Source organism: Cyanistes caeruleus, chromosome 18 (assembly GCF_971803275.1).
Source record: "Cyanistes caeruleus chromosome 18, bCyaCae1.hap1.1, whole genome shotgun sequence".
NCBI classification, from domain to species: domain Eukaryota; kingdom Metazoa; phylum Chordata; class Aves; order Passeriformes; family Paridae; genus Cyanistes; species Cyanistes caeruleus.
The window spans coordinates 13,611,141-13,629,477 of NC_141718.1; the positions used below are offsets into that span (position 1 = coordinate 13,611,141).

Genomic DNA, 18,337 nt, shown 5'->3' on the forward strand with positions numbered 1-18,337 from the left:
CTGGAGCCCCTCTGCTCTGGAGCCAGGCTGGGAGAGCTGGAGGTATTTGGGTGTTTACCTAGAGAAGAGAAGGCTGCAGGGAGACCTCAGAGTCTCTCTCAGGGCCTAAAGGGGCTCCAGGAGAGTTGGAAGGGGACTCTGGACAAGGGATGGAGGGACCAGGACACAGGGAATGGCTTCCCACTGCCAGAGGGCAGGATTAGATGAGATAGTGGGAAGGAATTCTTGGCTGTGAGGGTGGTGAGACCTCCCGCACAGGTTACCCAGAGAAGCTGTGGCTGCCCCAAAGGTGTCTAGGCCAGGCTGGACAGGGCTTGGGACAAGCTGGTCTAGTGGAAGGTGTCCCTGCCCATGGCAGGGGCATGGGGCTGGATAATCTTTGAGGTCCCTTTTGCTGTAGTTCGATGAGTCAGTGTGGATGAGCTGGGGCAAGAGTTGATGTCCTTTTCCAGACCAAGGTAAAATGGTTGCTAGAGAAGCTGTTGATACTTGAGATTATCCAGCTGCTGCTGTGGCTCCTTTGAACGTACTGGATAGTGGCACAAAGGCATAGGGAGAAGTACTCTGGCAGGAGGCACACCAGGGGCACCCTGGGGGACACATCCCTTGGTGTAGGCCAGGTTTATTCACACTCTGTCCTAGGTATGCGGTGTTCAACGAGGATGGGTCCCTGGCTGAGCTGAAGGGGTTTGAGGTGAAACGCCGGGGAGAACTGCAGCTGGTGAAGATATTCCAGTCATCTGTGTTTGAAGCCTTTCTAAAAGGCAGCACCTTGGAGGAGGTCTACGCTTCTGTGGCCAAGGTGGCTGATTACTGGCTGGATGTGCTCTACAGCAAGGTAGGCACAGCTCAACAAATCTGCGGTCCAAGGTGGAACATGGGAAGGAGTGTCTGAGCTGGTCAGGCACTGTGGGAAAGGTGGACTTCACTTGCACAGAGTCAGTGGTCCCTTGTACCTCTTCCACCCTCAGTTGCTTCACAGATGACTCTGAGCTGGGTGGGAGTGGGTTTACTGGAAGGCAGGAAGCCCTGCAGAGGGATCGGACAGGCTGGATCCATGAGCCAAAGCCAGTGGTGTGAGGTTCAACAAGGTCATGTGCCAGGTCCTGCACAGGGGTCACAACAGCCACATAGAATGATCCATGCTGGGGACAGAGGGTCTGGAAAGGCGCCTGACAGGAAAGGATCTGGGGATGCTGATCAACAGTGCTAAACACATGCCCAGGTAGACAAGAAGGGCAATGGCACCTGGCCTGTGCCAGCCACAGCATGGCCAACAGTACCAGGGCAGTGACCATTCTCCTGTGCTGGACACTGGTGATGCACCTTGAAACCTAGGGTCAGTTTTTGTCACCTCATGACAAGAAAGACATTGAGGGGCTGGAGCATGTCCAGAGAAGGGAAAAGAGCTGGGGAAGTGGCTGGAGTGCAAGTCTGATGAGGAGCAGCTCAACCTGGAGAAAGGAGGTTCAGGGGGACCATTCTTACTCTACAACTCCCTGACAATAGGGGGGAACCAGGTGGGAGTAGGGCACTTCTCCCAGGGAGCAAGTGACAGGATTAGTAGAAAGGACCTCAAATTGCAGCAGGGGAGGTTTAGGTTGAGTAATAGAGAAAATTGCATCTCCAAAAGGATTGCCCAGCTCTGGCACAGGCTGCCCATGGCAGTGGTGGAGTCCCTATCCCTGGAGGAATTTAAAAGCTGTGTGGATGTGACACTTGGGTACATGGTTTGGTGGTGGCTTCAGCACTGCTGGGGGAGTGGTTTGACTTGATATTAGAGGGCTTTTCAATCCGAATGACTCTGTGATTCTACAAGACAAGGGGGTGGGAGGGAACAAGAGTCCAACTGGGTCCTTGTCATGACCTACTGGTCATGGGGCATGATTGTTCATTATAAATTCTCATCAGATTGAACAAAGACACCGGTCACGTGTCAGGAACTTTTATGTTTTATTGTACAGTCACTGTAATTCCAGCAACCAGCCCACTGCTTAAACTCAAAAGGTGTTAGTCAACAAGAGACTTCCACAAGAGTGGAAGAGCCCTTAATTTTGTACAGAACACTTCAGTAAGTTCTCAGCTCCCACCACATGCACCTCAAGAGGCACTGGCTCACAAGTCGCAATAGACCACCAATATTCAAAGGTACTTGCTACCAAGCTGCAGTGCACCATCACACAAAGGTGCTGGCACATGAGCCACAACACCACTACTCAAAGGTCCTGGCAAGCAAGCCACAACACAACTTTACACAAGCTCTCCACTCCCACAACAGGGTTCAATACAAAGTATGAAGTAGAATATGACAGCCCTTCTTTGCTTAGGCAAAGCAAGGGAAGAAAACAAAGAATATCACTAGTCCTTAGATCTGTGTTGGTCTTGCTTTGGTCATACTACACGGATGGTTCAGAGCTGGTGCAAACAATGAGACAAAGAAAGTGGAAGAGAAGGAGAGGAGGAAAAGAAAAGAGGGGATGGGGGAATCTATTTGCTTCCTTTCATGCACAGCTAGCCCTCCTGGATGTGTGTTAGAGAAAGGACTGAGCATGAGTCTTAGGGCATGGCAGGGATTCGGCTTGGTGGCAAAGCACGGCCACGCCTCCATGGGACCCTCCACCTTTCCTGTAGCAATACTCAGAATGTTTGAGACAAAACATGTTTAGTTCTGGTCCTGTACAGCCCTTTGTTTTGTGATGCTGTTTTACAACAAATTCTTGGTGAGCCTAACTTTGCATGCACAACACAAAGCTGTGCTGCTGCAGCTCAGCCATGGCACAAACTGGTGCCGGCCTGAAACCCACGCACCCTTTTTTCTATAGATCCCACTGGCAGATGTGCCAGGAAGCAATTCCCAGGCTCCCTGTAAAGAGACATATCAGCTGTTTGTGGTGCTCTCTGTTCCTGACAACAGGAAAGTTTGATCACTAATTCTTGTTAACTGTGGGCTTTTCCCTAACTTTCAGGCTGCCAACATGCCTGATTCTGAGCTGTTTGAGCTCATCTCAGAGAACCGATCTATGTCACGCAAACTGGAGGACTACGGGGAGCAGAAGTCCACCTCCATCAGCACTGCTAAGCGCCTGGCAGAGTTTTTGGGGGACCAGATGGTGAAGGATGCAGGGCTGAGCTGTCGCTTCATCATTTCCAAGAAACCAGAAGGGTCTCCGGTCACTGAGAGGTAACCCCACTTGGAGGGGCCAGTGCTTCTGGCAGTGTGGGAGAAACCAAGAAGGGATGGGCAGGTAGCAGGAAGGGAGGGAGCTGGAATACATGGCTAGGTGATCACCTGAATCTGGCACAGGCCTTGAGCATGGCAGTGGATAGCACCGGTAGCCCAGTGGCCTCACAAGAGTTCAGGAGAAGCCTGAAGAATCTCCACAGGCTGGGAGAGTAAATTGTGGGTTGCTAGGACGTTGATTCCCTGCCTCCCCCAGAGCCATCCCCCTTGCCATCTTCCAAGCTGAGCCCAGCGTGTGCAAGCACTATCTCCGAAAATGGCTGAAGAGCCCCTCACTGCAGGACTTCAACATCCGTGCGGTGAGTGAGGCATCCCTATAGATGACCCCGCATCTGGGACAGGAGCTTGTCCTTTTGGAGACATAACCTGGGCAGTGGCTTCCTGTGCTCACAAAGCAGGGGGCTGGGGTAGGGGTGCTACTGGAATGCTTTGTCCTGTGTCTGGGGACCCTTCTGCTTGTCGTTCTTCACTGCCCAAGCTCTGGTCTCTTCGCAGATCCTGGACTGGGACTACTACATTGAGAGATTGGGCAGCACCATCCAGAAAATCATCACCATTCCAGCAGCCCTGCAGCAGGTACAGGGCAGTGGAGGGGTGGACAGGAGGAAGGATTTGTACGGGGGACTTGGATGTGATTTGGAGCTACTCTGCAGGTAAAGAACCCAGTTCCACGGGTCCGACACCCAGACTGGCTTCACAAGAAACTCCTGGAGAAGAATGATGTGTACAAACAGAAAAAAATCAATGAGCTCTTCATTTCAGAAGGCAAAAAACAGGTAAAGAGGGTGAGGGGAAGGTGCTGGCAGTGCCAGTGGAGCTATTCTCTTGCAGTCCCCATCCTTCTGCTCTCCTTACTCTCTCAGGTTCTTGCCAATCGGCCTGTGGAGGGGACACCCAGCTCACAGGTGGGTGACATAGAGGATTTTGGGGCTGTCAAGATCCCTCAGCCACTGGTTCCCATTACAAATAAGCGGAAGCGTATCCCTGCAGCAGAGGAAAGCCAGCAGCTGTCCCAGGACCTGGAGCTGTCCCAGTCCTGGCGGGAGATTCTGGGCCCACCTCCACCCTTTGGCACCACCAAGGTAGGTAAAGCAGATTGTGCAGGGGATGCCCCAGGACTGATCCAACCAAGCAGCTTGGGTGCTTCCAGGAGCAAACTGTGGGTTTCCAAAACACTCTGCACACACATGGCTCTGGGATACAAGGGGAAATACAATCAGGAGACAGAAAAGCAACCACTGATAGAGAAAAGGGAGGTGGTGTCTTCACAGTTGGAGCAGGAACATGATCTGGGAGGGCTGGAAGGCTAGGCTGTATGGTGTGATGTTGTGGGGCTGGGAAACCTTTGCTGATTTTATGCTTATTGTCAACTCACTTAGGAAGAGCATTTGGTCTGGCTGCGCTTCCACCAGAAGAAGTGGGAGCTGCAGGCTCGGCAGCGGCAGGAGCGGCGGAAGAGGAGGCGGCTGGAGGATGGTGGGGTGGCGGCAGGTGGAGGCGTGGTTCGCGATGCCCCTTCCAAAGGGCTGAGCAGTTACCTGCGCCGGACAGCGCGCAGCATCCTGGACTTGCCCTGGCAGGTTGTGCAGGTATTGGGGAGGGGACCTGCCACACAGCAGCCTGGGACACACAGCCTCACATTTACACTCTGTGGTGAAATGGTGAAGTTCAGGAACTCTGACCTACCCCATGTAAGTGTTAGCCCTGGGGAGCCCAGGAGAGGCTGTTGAGCCTCAGACTCACACATGTCTAGATGGAAACAGGTGCCTACAGGGTCGTTCTTGGTGACTCTTGGATACATGGGTAGATCTGCTGGTGGGGTAGCTGTAGTTCAGCCCGTGGGCAGCACTGCACAGTCACAGAATTGCGGAAACATCAGCTGAGGCTCTGTTCCCATATCCTGCTCAGTCAGGGCCACCCAGAGCTGGGGTCCCAGGACTACATCCTGGAATATCTCCAAGGATGGAGAGCGTTCACCTTCTGCAGGCAACCTGGACCAGGTTCACCTTTGCAGGTGTCCTAGTTTAGGGCAAATCAGGAAGGAAAACTCTAAATGGGGATCTCTACAGGGAAATGCCCCTCTTCACTAACGGGTCCGGGAAAAGGGAAAAAAAAAAAAAAAAAATTCCGTGGAGAGAAGTGGAAAAAGCTGTTTATTTAACAGAAATTGAGTAATATTAAATAATAAAACCTCTTGCTGTTCGATGGGATGGTAAGTCTAGGAAGAAAAGTCTTTTTTTCATGTGGTGCAGCTCGGCTCGCTCAGGTTCTTATCAGTCCCTCCAGTGCTGGAAAAGTGCCGAGGCCCAGGCCCCGGTGGGCCACAGGCGTGAGCTCCCGGGGTTTGGCTGGGTGTTCAGTCCAGAGCAGGCTTGCACAGATCCAAGAAAATTGAAAAACAAAGGTCCAGGAAACTCCTCTGCCTCAGCTAGCTAAAACTAACTAAAAGTCAGAGAGAAGCTCTGTCCCGCTGTCTGTCCGTGCTGCAGACAACACAGTCCAGGAGCGGGGTGCGTGGGAGTGATGTTTTCCTTAACACACTGCGCGCTTCTTCTTTCCCCTCTCTTGCTTTCAAAGACAGTCTTAAAGGTGCAGGACTTAATATATAACATAAACCAGACGATTGGGGATACCAGTATCATAAAGTCACCCCAGGACTGCAGGGAAAAAGTTTCTGACATGCAGAGGGACCGTCCTGCATTCTGTTTTGTGCCTATGATGTCTGGTCCTGCCACTGGACACTGCTGACACATCAACGGGGATTCCAGGAATATTTCCAGGTCTCAAAAAGACACGAGCAGTTGATGGTTGCTAGAAAGGTATTTATTGTATAAAAGCATCAGTCTCAAAGGCAAAGAGTTTAGAAAGTTACAGTCCTTACTAAAGCTTTGGCATAAAGTCCTGAGTTCTGAGCAGCAGCTGTCTGGTATAAGGTCCTGATGTTTTGGGTAGCAGCTTCTCGGCGTGTTGTCCTGCGTTGCAAAAGCAGTTGGTGATGATGGTGGTGCTGCTGTTCTTTGGATGTGTTTTTCTGGTCCCCAATAGAGGGGATTAAATTCATAAATCATCCAATCAGCTAAAAACATGCTTCTAAAACAATACTTTCTACACCAATCCAAACTCAACTCCAACATGCGAAAGCAATGCTCCTGCCACCTGAATCCCACGTATAGGGCTCCCTCTGTCCACGTGACTAATCCTGTCTGTTCTTATCCAAGAATGCAAACAATGCCTTCATTATGTTTAGGGCTAAGTTGAATCTGTGAATGGTATTGTCACTGAACTTCAAACTGGGTAATAAGGTTTTTCACTAGCTAACAGACTCTTAGGGCACTTAAGCTATATTTTTATCTACTTAAAACTAAAACTTACACTTTTACTTTATATCTATGGTTCTATATATTTTAATTCTTTTCTCTCTCTGAGGAGCTCAGAGAGGCTTTTGTTTTGGATTCCAGCAGGGCATCACTGGGAAGAGTCAGGTTCTGTCCTCTCTACACTTCCCTTGGAGTATATACCTGTGGAGGAGATCCCTATGAGCTTTATCTGCTCTGGGATGAACAGTCCCAGTTCTACCAGCCTTTCCGAATATGAAAGATACTTCAATCCTTTCTTCCTCCTTGTGGCCCTTCATTCAATTTAGTATGTCCATGTCCTGTGTTGAGGAGCCCAGCACTGGACACAGGATTCCAGTGGGGCCTAGAAGCAGACAGTGTACAAATAAAATGGTGGGGTGGTGTCATCCAAGTTTGATCCAAATATCCAAAGGTGTTTTTACAAACTTTTTTTACGTGTAGCTACCTAAACCCCGCTCCTATCACCCACTTCATCCTCCAGAAAGGTCTCGGAGCTGCAGGTCCAGGATTTCAGAATGATTTGAATTACATTCCCTGGAGCTGGTTGGCCAGCCTGTGGCAGAGTTTTCTTTATGGTACTCTGGGACAGTAGCAGGACACAGAGACTCCAGCACTGAAAGTGATGATTCTCTAAGCTCCCTGCTTTGTTTTTAGCCACCAGTTGACCCTGTAGATCCCCAGAGTGCTCTGCAGTGTAGATGTAAGCACTGCTGGCATGTTGGATCTCCTGCTAATGCTGACCTTGTGCCTTGTGTCCTACAGATTGCTGAGACCAGCCAGCCTGGGCTCTTCCGGCTGTGGGCGGTGATAGGAAGTGACCTGCACTGCATCAAGCTGAGCATCCCCCGTGTCTTCTATGTCAACCAGCGTGTCCCAAAGCCTGAGGAGGGAGCAGCCTACAGGAAGGTGAGCACCTGCCCCTTCTGGAAGGGGAAACAGCTGCTTGCACTGAGATAAGGCACTTTACCTCCCCTGTAAGCAGGAGTTACCAGCATCTGCCATGCAACACCTCATTCTCCTACCCCATGGATATCTCTCATCCAGGCCTTAGTCCTCTGCTAATCCCAGTTTGCCTGGAAATCAAGTTCTCTGTTTCAGGAATTTGTAACATGCATGACCATAACCTACTGATTTCCTTAGGAGAGAGCACCAGAAGCTGGCCTGGCTCAGAGCCTCGCTCCTGGCGGTGCTGCCATGTGGTGGGATGTATCCCAATAATCCTGTCCCTTACCTTGCCAGGTAAACAGGATCTTGCCCCGCTCAAACTTAGTTTACAACTTGTACGAATACTCTGTTCCTGAAGACATGTACCAAGAGCACATCAACGAAATCAACGCAGACCTCTCTGCTCCAGACATCGAGGGAGTGTATGAGACACAGGTAACTCCTCCAGGTGCTCATCTTTAAGGGTTGCTGAGCAGTAGCTTTTTAGTCTAAATGCCAGTGGTGAGACACCAAAAATCCAAGGCCCTTGACATTGTCCAGGAAACTGGGAGTTATGCTCATATGGACAGAAATGCTTAGTATCAGCACATGGGTTACAGTATGTCAGGGAAGGGACTTCAGTTTATTTGGAGTTAGGAAACTTTGGGGAAAGAAACGGATGGCTTCTTCTAAACTAATCCAGAGCCAGCCTGCTGGTATTGGAACCAGGAAAGAGAAGTGGCATTTGGAGTAAAGCTGGGGGAAAACCCAACCTATGTAGAGTGATACATAGGTCTGAGTGTCTGAGTGCCATGTCCTCTAAAACAAGGTTGTAAAAGCTTTAGAAAAAAATAGCATATAACTTGAAGATTCAGCAAGAGTAAGAACAACCTAAATGAAATTCTGTAGAAAGCAATGAGGCTAAAATTCAATTTGCCAGTGCTGAAAATGAAGGTAGGAACCTTTCTGAAAATGCAGGTGGGATGCTTGCTTCCAGTGAGGATACTGATTTGTCCAGCAGATCAAAAGCTGATGACAGGAATTTAACAAAGAAGATGTTGTAGAGAAAAGACCTTGCCTGTATGGAAGTGGCAGAATAGATCACACCATTGTAAGAGTGGAGTTAAAGAAAGCATAAAGGCAGGTGAATTTGATACTGAAATGCACTGTAGGATTATTATGGATGAAAAGTCCTGAGTAGGACAAGCTCTGCTGTGAGCAGAGGTACCACTGGCTATGAAATGCTTTCTGAGGTGCAGGAGGCTGCAAGGGCAAAAAGTTTATCACAGAGTTGGGAGACTTTTGTTACTGAAGTTACTGGTATAACCTGTGAAGCATTCCAGTGGGACAGAGTTAAAGAAAACTTGTATTCGCCTTAAGTTTCTCCTTTTGAAAAATTTGAAGAAAGGTCTCTCAAGGCAAGGCGCAACTCTTAATGATTATGTGGAGGCTATGAAATCCTGTGGTGATGTAAAAGGTTGAACCATATATGCCATCAGCAGTTGAAAATGGTGCCCAACAAACTGTACTGAGGTTTAGTAAGCAGCAGCAAAAATTTACTTCAGATTACTTATCTAAAGTGACTGGCATGTACCTAAATTCTGTGTATCTACAGACCTTCCTCTAGGAAAACCTGAGTCCTCTCCACACTAGTAGTGTTTAATAAGTGGGAACAGGAAAATCAAGAAGTTAAGGTGAAATTAAAATGAGCAGCTGAAGTAAAACAAAGGGCATGGAGAAGTTTCAAAGATAAGAAGGAATTTTAATAGTCATGGGATAGCAGCATCTGTCATCTATGGGGAGGTTGAGTGAGTTGGACTGTGCAGCCCAGAAGAGCTCAGGGGACCTGCTTGATAGGAAGAGTGGAGAAGAGGAGCCAGGCTCTGCTCTGGTGCCCAGGAAAGGGAGGCAGTGGACACAACCTAAAACATGGAAATTCTGTGTAAATTTCAGAAAAAAACTTCTGCAAATATTGTTAAGCAGGTTGCCCAAGGGGTTGTGGAGTTCCCATCTTCAGAGACACAGTGAACCTAGCTGGACACTGACCTGAGCAAAGAAAGATCTGTCTTGATCTTTAAACATCTGCAGTGCAGTTCTGGTCATGATCCCAAAAAATGCAGTAGCAGAAGGATGAATAATAGAAAAATGAGTAACAGAAGGATGCAAGAGAGGGAAAGTTTGCCCTCAGGGATGGAACTTAAATGGGAATGCTTTATCTTGCTAAAGAGATGTGAGGGGCCTCTACAACTAAAACTAGCACAAGGGAAGAGCAGTCAGGCAAGAATTGTTTATTGCTTCTCACTAGTTTGGGACCAGCTTCCTCAGCAAGCCATTCAGGAGTCTCCTGCAGCAGTGGATTTGACAGCTACAACAGGATGGATCTGTGGTGAATCTCCTATGATGCCAATTATCTGGACGTTCAAATGGAACCCCTGCCTCATAGTGACAAACCACAAGATGCAGAGCGGCAAGACTGCTTTGGTTGTTGCTTGCTTGCAAGATTGTGTGTATTGCTCCACACATCCTCCAAAATACATTGATGGTAGGATCTGGGTAGGAAGATGTGGATTTTGAGATACCTGTTCTATACCTTAGCAAGGCTGATAATACCAAATTCATGCCAAGGTACCTCAGATATGTGCCAACTGTGGGTTTTAATCTAGGTTATTCTAGGTCTGCAGCCCCCAAGAAGAGCTTAGTAGCAGTTGTTCCATCACATCTCTTCCCACCATTCCAGGTGCCACTGCTCTTCCGTGCCCTGATCCACCTGGGCTGCGTGTGCATGGTCAGCAGGCAGCTTGTTCGACACCTGGCAGGGCGAGAGGCTGAAACCTTCAACATTGAGCACCTGGAGATGTGCTCACTGGCCCAGTTCACTTACCTGGAGCCAGGTGAGGCATCCTGGAAGAGGGATTCCTGAGGCACCTGGCACCTGTGGGCACTACTGATGCTCTGTGCTCTGTGTCCCCAGGAAGCATTCGCCACATCTACCTGTACCACAGCTCCAAGGGCAGCAAGGCACTCCTGGGCCTCTTCATCCCCTCACAGGGCAAGGCTGCTGTCTTCGTGCTGGACAAGGTAAGGAGGGCTCTGGAGAGTGAGAAATTGAGGGTGCTGATGGCTGGACATGCCCTTGCCGTGTGCCCTGACAGCCCAGAAACCCCCCATGTCCTGGACTGATCTCCACAGTGTAGGCAGCAGGGAAGGGAGGGATTCTGCCCCTCTGCCTTGCTTGAGTGAGTCCCCACATGCAAAGCTGCCTCCAGCCCTGGGGTTTGCAAGATAGGAAGGACGTGGAGCTACTGAAGCAAATTCAGAGGAGGCCACGGAGATGCTCTGATGAAGGCTGGAGCACTTCTGCTTTGGAGACAGGCTTGGAGAGCCTGGAGGGGTTCAGCCTGGAGAAGAGAAGTCTCTAGGGAGACCTTAGAGCTCCTTCCAGTGCCTAAAGAGAGCTGGAAAGGCCCTTTGGACAAGGGATGGAGTGACAGAACAAGGGGGAAAGGCTTCCCACTGCCAGAGGGCAGGGTGAGGTGGGATATGGGGAGGAAATTGTTCCCTGTGAGAGTGGTGATTTGCTGGCAAAGCTGTGGCTGCCCCATCCCCAGAAGTGTTCTAGGCCAGGTTGGATGGGATCTGGAGCAATGTGGTCTAGTTGACCTCAGGTTGCACTAGGGGAGGTTTAGGATGAATATTCAAAAAAACTTCACCAAGAGGCTTGTCAAGCCCTGACACAGCTGCCTAGGACAGTGGTGAAGTCACCATACCTGGAGGGATTTAAAAGATGTGATGTGGCATTTGGAGACATGGTTTAGTGATGGCCTTGGGAGTGTTGCGTGAACAGCTGGACTTGATCTTAAAGATATTTTCCAACCTAAACAATTCTGAGATTATGTATTGTCCCTGTCCATGGCAGGGGGTTGGACTAGACAGCCTTTAAAGGTCCCTTCCACTCTGGACCATTCCCTGGTTGAGCCAGGCAGCAGGAGGTTTCTCCATACATCACACATCCCCGCCATGTTTTGGCAGGGCCCCTGGCACTGCACATCCTAGGGTTGCTATCCCCCTGCTCTGACTTGGTCCCTCTTGCACCCAGGTACGCAGCAACCAGATGCCAAACCTCACCACCTTGTTCTCGGTGGAGCGTGAGGCTCTGCTAGAGAAGGTGGGCAAGGAGCTGTTGCCCCTGGACAAACACACTTTTGAGGTGCGTGCTGAGACTGACCCTAAGGCCATCTACAAAGGTGTCCAGCGGCTGCTCTTGGGCTACAAGGTGAGATAAGGTGGGGGGAAGGTTTCAGTAAGACCATGGGGACTAAGGGAAGGATGCTGTGGAAGGCACTGGTGCACTAGTTCCAAGAACACTGCATGTAACTGCTGGACCCAAGATCAAGAAGTGGATGCTTGTTTTGCTTGTCGGGGGCTTACCTGCAGCAGTGAAAGGTGGCAAGGCCACCTCAGGATCTTGTTCCATCCCTACACTCAGCTGGAGAGTTGGTGGTGTTGGAGGTGGGTGGGTGCTTTGGGAATGCTGGGGTGTGCTGTCCCAGGACTGGGGGACCTGCTGTGGGCATGGGGCACCTGACACCACCAGCTTCCTGCTGAGCAGGTGAGAGGTGGACCAGGACATGTGCCTTTCTCCTTGGTGCAGGATGAACGCCGGGGCCCCACGTTGCTGGCTGTGCAGTCCAACTGGGACCTGAAACAGCTGGCAAGTGGGATCCCCATCATTGAGGAGTTCCCCTTGGTCCCCATCCGGCTGGTAGATGACATCAGTTACTCAGTCCTGGACTGGCAGCGCCATGCTGCCCGCCGCATGATTCGCCACTACCTCAACCTGGACACCTGCCTCTCCCAGGCTTTTGAGATGAGCAGGTACCCAGGGCGGCCATGTCCCCTGAGGCTGCCATGCCCTCAGTGGGACCACAAGAGCTGCCTCATCCCTTGAGGGGATGGTCAGGGTCCCTGTTTTCCCTGCACCCATGCTCATACCAATGACCACTGATGTCTCTGTGCCTCAGGTACTACCACATCCCCATTGGGAACCTCCCTGATGACATCTCCACCTTTGGCTCTGACCTATTCTTTTCACGCCACCTTCGTCGTCACAACCACCTGTTGTGGCTGTCCCCTACGGCCCGACCTGACCTGGGGGGGAAAGAGGCCGATGACAACCGCCTGGTCATGGAGTTTGATGAGAGGGCCTCAGTTGAGATCAACAATCCTGGCTGCTACTCCACAGGTGAAGAGGGAGGAAGGTGATAGCACTGAATGGAGCTGTATCCTGCTCTGTGAGTCCTGCAAGAGGGGTGGATGCAGTCCCCCAAGAGTCTCTGTGGTGACAGTTGCAACTAGCAGCTTTTGGGTTTCATTGATGTGGGCCAGGTGGATGTTAGGGGCGTGTCCTGGAGCAGGGAAGGTTCACCTGTAACATGTGCAGGCATCAAAATGGGGATTCTTTACCAGTGACCAAGGACAGTAGCACTTGGCAGACTACCTGCAGTGTTGCCCAAGGACAACTCACTTGGTCATCACTGGTGCCACTGGGACAGGTGTCTCATAGACAGCTTGAGTGTAATGAGTTCTTCTGAGGTCCACTGTTGCAGCTTCCAGGAAAACTGGTGGTCCCCAAAGGGTCAGTAGGTCCAAAGACTCCTTTCATAAAAAGCACCTATGAACGTCCAATCATGCCTATGAAAGAATTTGCTCTCCGAGTGCAGCACCACCTACAGATCACCTTGTACCTGTGAAAAGCACTTCTGGCAGCAGCAGGGAGGGTGTTCCTGCTCCTTTCCCTGCATCTCTGCTGACAGATGTATCTGCTCTTAGTGTGTCTGGAGCTGGACATCCAGAGCCTGGCTGTGAACACAGTGTTGCAGTCCCACCACGTGAATGACATGGAAGGAGGCTCCAGCATGAGCATTAGCTTCGATGTGATTCAGCAGGCATCCTTGGAGGACATGGTGACAGGGAACCAAGCTGCCAACATCCCAGCCAGCTATGATGAGACTGCCCTCTGCTCCAACACTTTCAGGTGTGGCTTGAGAAACAGCAGGAGGTAGAGTGGGTGGTCTCCATCCTGGCAGGTACCCTTAGGGTCCTGCTTCATTCCCTCTTGGCTTTAGCCTTTCCCCAGCAGTAGGGCTTGTAGAATGCTCTAAGTATATATCCAGGCCTCAAGTGCATGGCAAGCATCTTCTCCAACACACTGGAAAATCATCAGAGCTGCCTGGTGCCTCAGCAGATACTGCTTTCTCCTTTGTTCATGCTCCACCAGGTTATACAGGCACATATTTACCTCGTGTCTCGTGCTGAGGGCTGAACAAGGGAGTTCCTACTCTAAATCCTCTAATGTGTCCATAAGGGAGGGGGAAGGGGTTGCTGGTGTCAGGTGGGGTGATGCTGGTCTCTCCTTGCTGGCAGGATTCTGAAGAGCATGGTGGTGAGCTGGGTGAAGGAGATTACACAGTACCACAACGTCTATGCAGACAACCAGGTCATTCACTTTTACCGCTGGCTTCACTCTCCTTCCTCCCTGCTCTATGACCCGGCACTGCACCGCACACTCCACAACATGATGAAGAAGCTTTTCCTGCAGTAAGTGAGGTCTGAAGTGTGCCAGGCTGGTGGATGGGGAATGGAGAGGTGTGATGTTAGTGACCAGGATGCTGGCATCCACAGTGATTCTCTAGAAAGTTGGGCAGTAGGATGGACCTCTCATCCATCCTCTTCGTGTGACTTCCCTTGCCCAGTGTTGCTGCATGTTGACTGCAGTCTGATGGATCAGCACATCGTCTTTGGGTCACATTTGCCCCTTGGGCATTGCTTTCCCATCCACTGACCCCACCCTGTGCCCTGCTGCAGGCTGGTGGCCGAGTTCAAACGTCTGGGCTCCTCTGTGGTCTATGCCAACTTCAACCGCATCATCCTGTGCACCAAGAAGCGGCGCATTGAGGATGCCATCAGCTACATGGAGTATATCATCAACAGGTGGGGTGCACCTGGAGATGAGGCTCCTGGGTGGTGGGGCTGGGGTAGGGCTCAAGGCCAGGGAGGAGGATGCTGACTTTGCCTTCTGATGCACCGCAGAACTGAATTTATTATTTTTTTTTGGCAAAGCTACTGAAGGGACAAGGCTTCCCAGTTCTCCTGCTGTCATGCCTGGAGTTCTGATCTGTACCTAGCTGTCCTCTATAGGCAGTGTTACAAGAATACTCATAGGACTCAATGAGTGAAGAGATCTCCAGGAGAGCCTGAGACGTCCAGCAGCTTGTTCCCTGGCTGGCTGCCCACATTCCAGCTGTGGTATAGGCACCTTGATACAAGAATAGAGAACCACGTGTCCTTGGGCATGACTTCCCCTGGGATCCCTGGCAGGGGTCCAGTAGGAAAGGGGATACCCCTCTCTCCTGGCCAGCACCACCTCCCCACAGTGTCCCGTGGAAAAGAGATGATGCCGACACAGGGACTGACTGCAATTTCTTCCCTCCAGCATCCATTCCAAGGAGATCTTCCATTCTTTGACCATCTCATTCTCCCGCTGCTGGGAGTTTTTGCTCTGGATGGACCCAGCAAATTATGGAGGTATCAAGGGAAAAGTGGATTCTCGCATCCACTATGGAGAGGTAAGAGATGGGAAGGATGGGAAGCACCTTGTCCCTTGGGAGCAGAGTAGGGAGGTGTTGGCTGGGCATGAGGGACTGCTGTGGCATTGCTGGGACTCCCAGAAGGACACCAGCAAGAGGCAGGCATTGGAGGAGGAGGAGGAGAGCGAGGAAGAGGAGGAAGCAAGGGAAGAAGAGGAGGAGGAAGGGGAGCCAGATGTGCAGGAGCTGCTGGAGAACAGCTGGAACATTGCGCAGTTCCTGCCCCAGGCTGGCTCCTGCCAGAGTTACTTCTTGATGATCATATCAGGTGAGCAGTACAGGGAGATGCTGAAGTCATTGTACCCCCACCCAGTGCCAGCTCTGAGTAGGAGCTGGAGCCTTGCCTATGTCTTCCCAGCATACATCGTAGCTGTGTACCACAACATGAAGGAGGAACTGCGGTGTAACACCCCTGGGAGTACCCCCATCAAGAGGAGGAACACCAGCCAGGTGTCCCAGGAGACTTCGGGGGACCTGAGGGCCATGTCTGGTGAGTGTCAACTGCCAGGGCAGCTCTGCTGCAGGCAGAGAGCTACCCACCTTGCTTGCCTGATGTGCCGTCAACAGTTCACTCTCTGCTTCACCCCTCTAGGCATGATCACCTTCTCACAAGATTACGTGGCCAATGAGCTTACCCAAAGCTTCTTCACCATCACCCAGAAGATCCAGAAGAAGATGGCTGGTTCCCAGAATGCCACAGAGCCCTCAGACATGTTCCCAGTCCTGCCTGGCTCCTACCTTCCACTCAACAACCCAGCTCTGGAGTTCATCAAATATGTTTGCAAGGTCAGTGGGGGTGGGTCAGGCCCCTTGGCTGAAGGATTGGGTCTGAACTGAAATTGTGGTCCTTGTCCATTGCTGCAGCTTTTCCCAGGAGGGATCTACAACTAATTTACTGTTCCCTGAATCCATATGAGTGTCACAAGGATCTGAGCTGTCCTGCTGAGAACAGTTTCTGCTGTTAGGCTCACCTGGCTTTTATCCTTGCAGGTCCTCTCCCTGGATGCAAACATAACCAACCAGGTGAACAAACTACGCCGGGACCTGCTGCGCCTTATTGAAGTGGGAGAGTTCTCAGAAGCAGCCCAGTTTCGGGACCCTTGCCGCTCCTATGTGCTTCCTGAAGTCATCTGCAGGAACTGCAACTTCTGCAGGGATCTGGACCTGTGCAAAGACCCTACCCTTTCCCAGGTGCAGTCTCTCTCCTAGGGATAATAGAGGCCCCAATACAGCAGTGCTGGAGGCCAGCTGATCATCTTACCTACTTTATCTCTTTATCTTCCCCTTGTTTTGCAGCTCTGTGTGCTGCCCGTGATCATCCTCACCTAAAGCAAATTTTCTGTTCATCTTTTCTACTGCATGTGATGGATCTGAGCGTGCTTGAGCTTTGGCTTATGTTCTGTCCTCTCCAGAAACAAGTTCCACAATCCCAGTGCATGAGACTTGTGGTGCTCACCTCCTTCTCTTTGCTCCTAGGACAGGTTGGTGCTGCCTGGCTGGCTCTGCCCCAATTGCCATGTGCAGTACAATACTGATGCCATTGAGACAGCACTGGTGGAAGCCCTGCAGAAGAAGCTGATGGCTTTCGTGCTTCAGGACCTGGTAAGCACAGAGGTCCCCAGTTCTGCCCATTCCTGTAGTTGTCTGAGCCCTGGACACATTCACTTTGCCACTGGCAGAGGAGCTTGGCCTCATCTTCTGACTCACCTAAACCTCCTTGGCCTCCAGGTGTGCAAAAAGTGTCATGGTGTGAAGGAGACACACATGCCTGTGTACTGCAGCTGTGCTGGAGACTTCGCCCTCACCATTTCCTCCCAGGTACTTCAACACAGCCCCAGCCCAGCAGCTCAGTGAGGGGCCCTAAGGTGCCCTGTGCCTCCTCTGCTCTAACTACACATGCCCTGGCACCTGTTAAGCTGTCCTCTGGGAAGCCCTGCCCAGCCACTCCATCAGAGCCCATGGCTGCCCAGGTTCCTGGGCAGCCTTCTTCCCACCCTGTTCTTTTCTCCCCAGGCCTTCATGGACCATGTCAGTGTCTTCCAGAACATCGCCCGGCACTATGGCATGGCCTACCTGCTGGAAACCATTGAGTGGCTGCTGCACACCAACCTCTAGGTCCAGCAGTGAGGGCTGGGCTGCTCTTTCTGCCTACTCAATGCTCTCATATCCGTGGAGAGTGGTACTGGACCCCCTTGGCCAAGAGACAGACCACAGAGACACTGCACACCCCTCCTGCAGTGAGGGAAGGGAGGGGGAGCCATGCTTGGGACTGGGTTGTCTTTTCCCCTAGCTGCCTGGTGGGGGACTTGGGGCTGTCCAGTAGCTGGAGGTGGGCTCCACAGGTCTGTGCTGACCCCACGTGTGTTTTAATTTTCTGTTTCTGTAAATAAATGGGTGGTAGAAAGCAGGTGTAGTTTTTAGGGAGGGAGGAAGCAGGGGCTGTGGGTCAGTGGCTGTGGTACCACTGGCTTCATCCCACCCTCAGCCCAGCCCAGCCCTGCCAGCTTGAGGCAGGCAGTGCCCACAATGCCCACACCTGCCAGTAGGTCCTGGGTCCTGACTGCAGTGGGTTGACTTCCCTGTGCAAATGTGCTTGGGCAGGCTTGGCCCAAGCACTTGTCAGCTCTCATTAAGGTATTAGTGGGTCTGTCCAGTGAGGTGGGGGGCCTGAGACCCTATACACATCCCTGCAGCAGGACCAGCAGCCCATGGCTGGAGGCTGTATATATCCCCACTGCGGTAGTGTGGGGCTGGAGGATGGGGACACAGCCACCAGCTCTGACACCCATGTCCCTCCATTTCACTGCAGTGAGCAGCCCTAGGCAGGGTTTATTGACAGCCTGGGGCTGGCAGTCGTGGCAGGTGGGCTGTAGGACAAATCATACTCTTCTATGTGTGCCACTCCTCATGGAGGCAGCAGATCCCTCAGAAGTGAGGGCACAGTATTCCAAAGGTCATGAGCCCACCACAGCCATAGCATCTCAATGGGCACAGAACCACTGCAGCCATGGCATCCTTGTGGGCATGGCACCAGGAGCTTTTGGGCATCTCAATACAAGATTATAAATCTATTAAAGAGCATCCAGTGAAGGCTGTGAGGATGGTGGAGGGTCTAGATGTGAAGTCATACATGGGGCAGCTGAGGACACTTGGTTTATTCAGACTTCACC

At 51.4% G+C, this 18,337-nt stretch overlaps 1 protein-coding gene across 5 annotated transcripts in view; it reads left to right on the plus strand.

Moving 5' to 3' along the window:
- POLE (DNA polymerase epsilon, catalytic subunit) overlaps positions 1 to 17,571 on the plus strand; it is a 34,244-nt gene extending 16,673 nt beyond the window's left edge. For 3 of the 5 annotated variants that reach the window (XM_023937804.2, XM_086855197.1, XM_086855198.1), the window contains exons 24-48: positions 643 to 838; positions 2,967 to 3,181; positions 3,438 to 3,540; positions 3,737 to 3,817; positions 3,895 to 4,017; positions 4,105 to 4,323; positions 4,621 to 4,830; positions 7,360 to 7,503; positions 7,837 to 7,977; positions 10,259 to 10,412; positions 10,493 to 10,599; positions 11,618 to 11,794; positions 12,173 to 12,396; positions 12,543 to 12,763; positions 13,351 to 13,555; positions 13,945 to 14,118; positions 14,386 to 14,511; positions 15,014 to 15,146; positions 15,249 to 15,435; positions 15,526 to 15,657; positions 15,760 to 15,953; positions 16,158 to 16,358; positions 16,644 to 16,769; positions 16,896 to 16,985; positions 17,181 to 17,571. In XM_023937804.2, coding sequence (XP_023793572.2) covers positions 643 to 838; positions 2,967 to 3,181; positions 3,438 to 3,540; positions 3,737 to 3,817; positions 3,895 to 4,017; positions 4,105 to 4,323; positions 4,621 to 4,830; positions 7,360 to 7,503; positions 7,837 to 7,977; positions 10,259 to 10,412; positions 10,493 to 10,599; positions 11,618 to 11,794; positions 12,173 to 12,396; positions 12,543 to 12,763; positions 13,351 to 13,555; positions 13,945 to 14,118; positions 14,386 to 14,511; positions 15,014 to 15,146; positions 15,249 to 15,435; positions 15,526 to 15,657; positions 15,760 to 15,953; positions 16,158 to 16,358; positions 16,644 to 16,769; positions 16,896 to 16,985; positions 17,181 to 17,282 — 3,985 coding nt within the window. In that variant the 3' untranslated portion in view covers positions 17,283 to 17,571. The remainder of the gene's footprint in view (positions 1 to 642; positions 839 to 2,966; positions 3,182 to 3,437; positions 3,541 to 3,736; positions 3,818 to 3,894; positions 4,018 to 4,104; positions 4,324 to 4,620; positions 4,831 to 7,359; positions 7,504 to 7,836; positions 7,978 to 10,258; positions 10,413 to 10,492; positions 10,600 to 11,617; positions 11,795 to 12,172; positions 12,397 to 12,542; positions 12,764 to 13,350; positions 13,556 to 13,944; positions 14,119 to 14,385; positions 14,512 to 15,013; positions 15,147 to 15,248; positions 15,436 to 15,525; positions 15,658 to 15,759; positions 15,954 to 16,157; positions 16,359 to 16,643; positions 16,770 to 16,895; positions 16,986 to 17,180) is intronic. The other 2 variants (XR_002868314.2, XM_023937805.2) reach the window with 2 other exon arrangements.
- Positions 17,572 to 18,337: the final 766 nt, after the last annotated feature.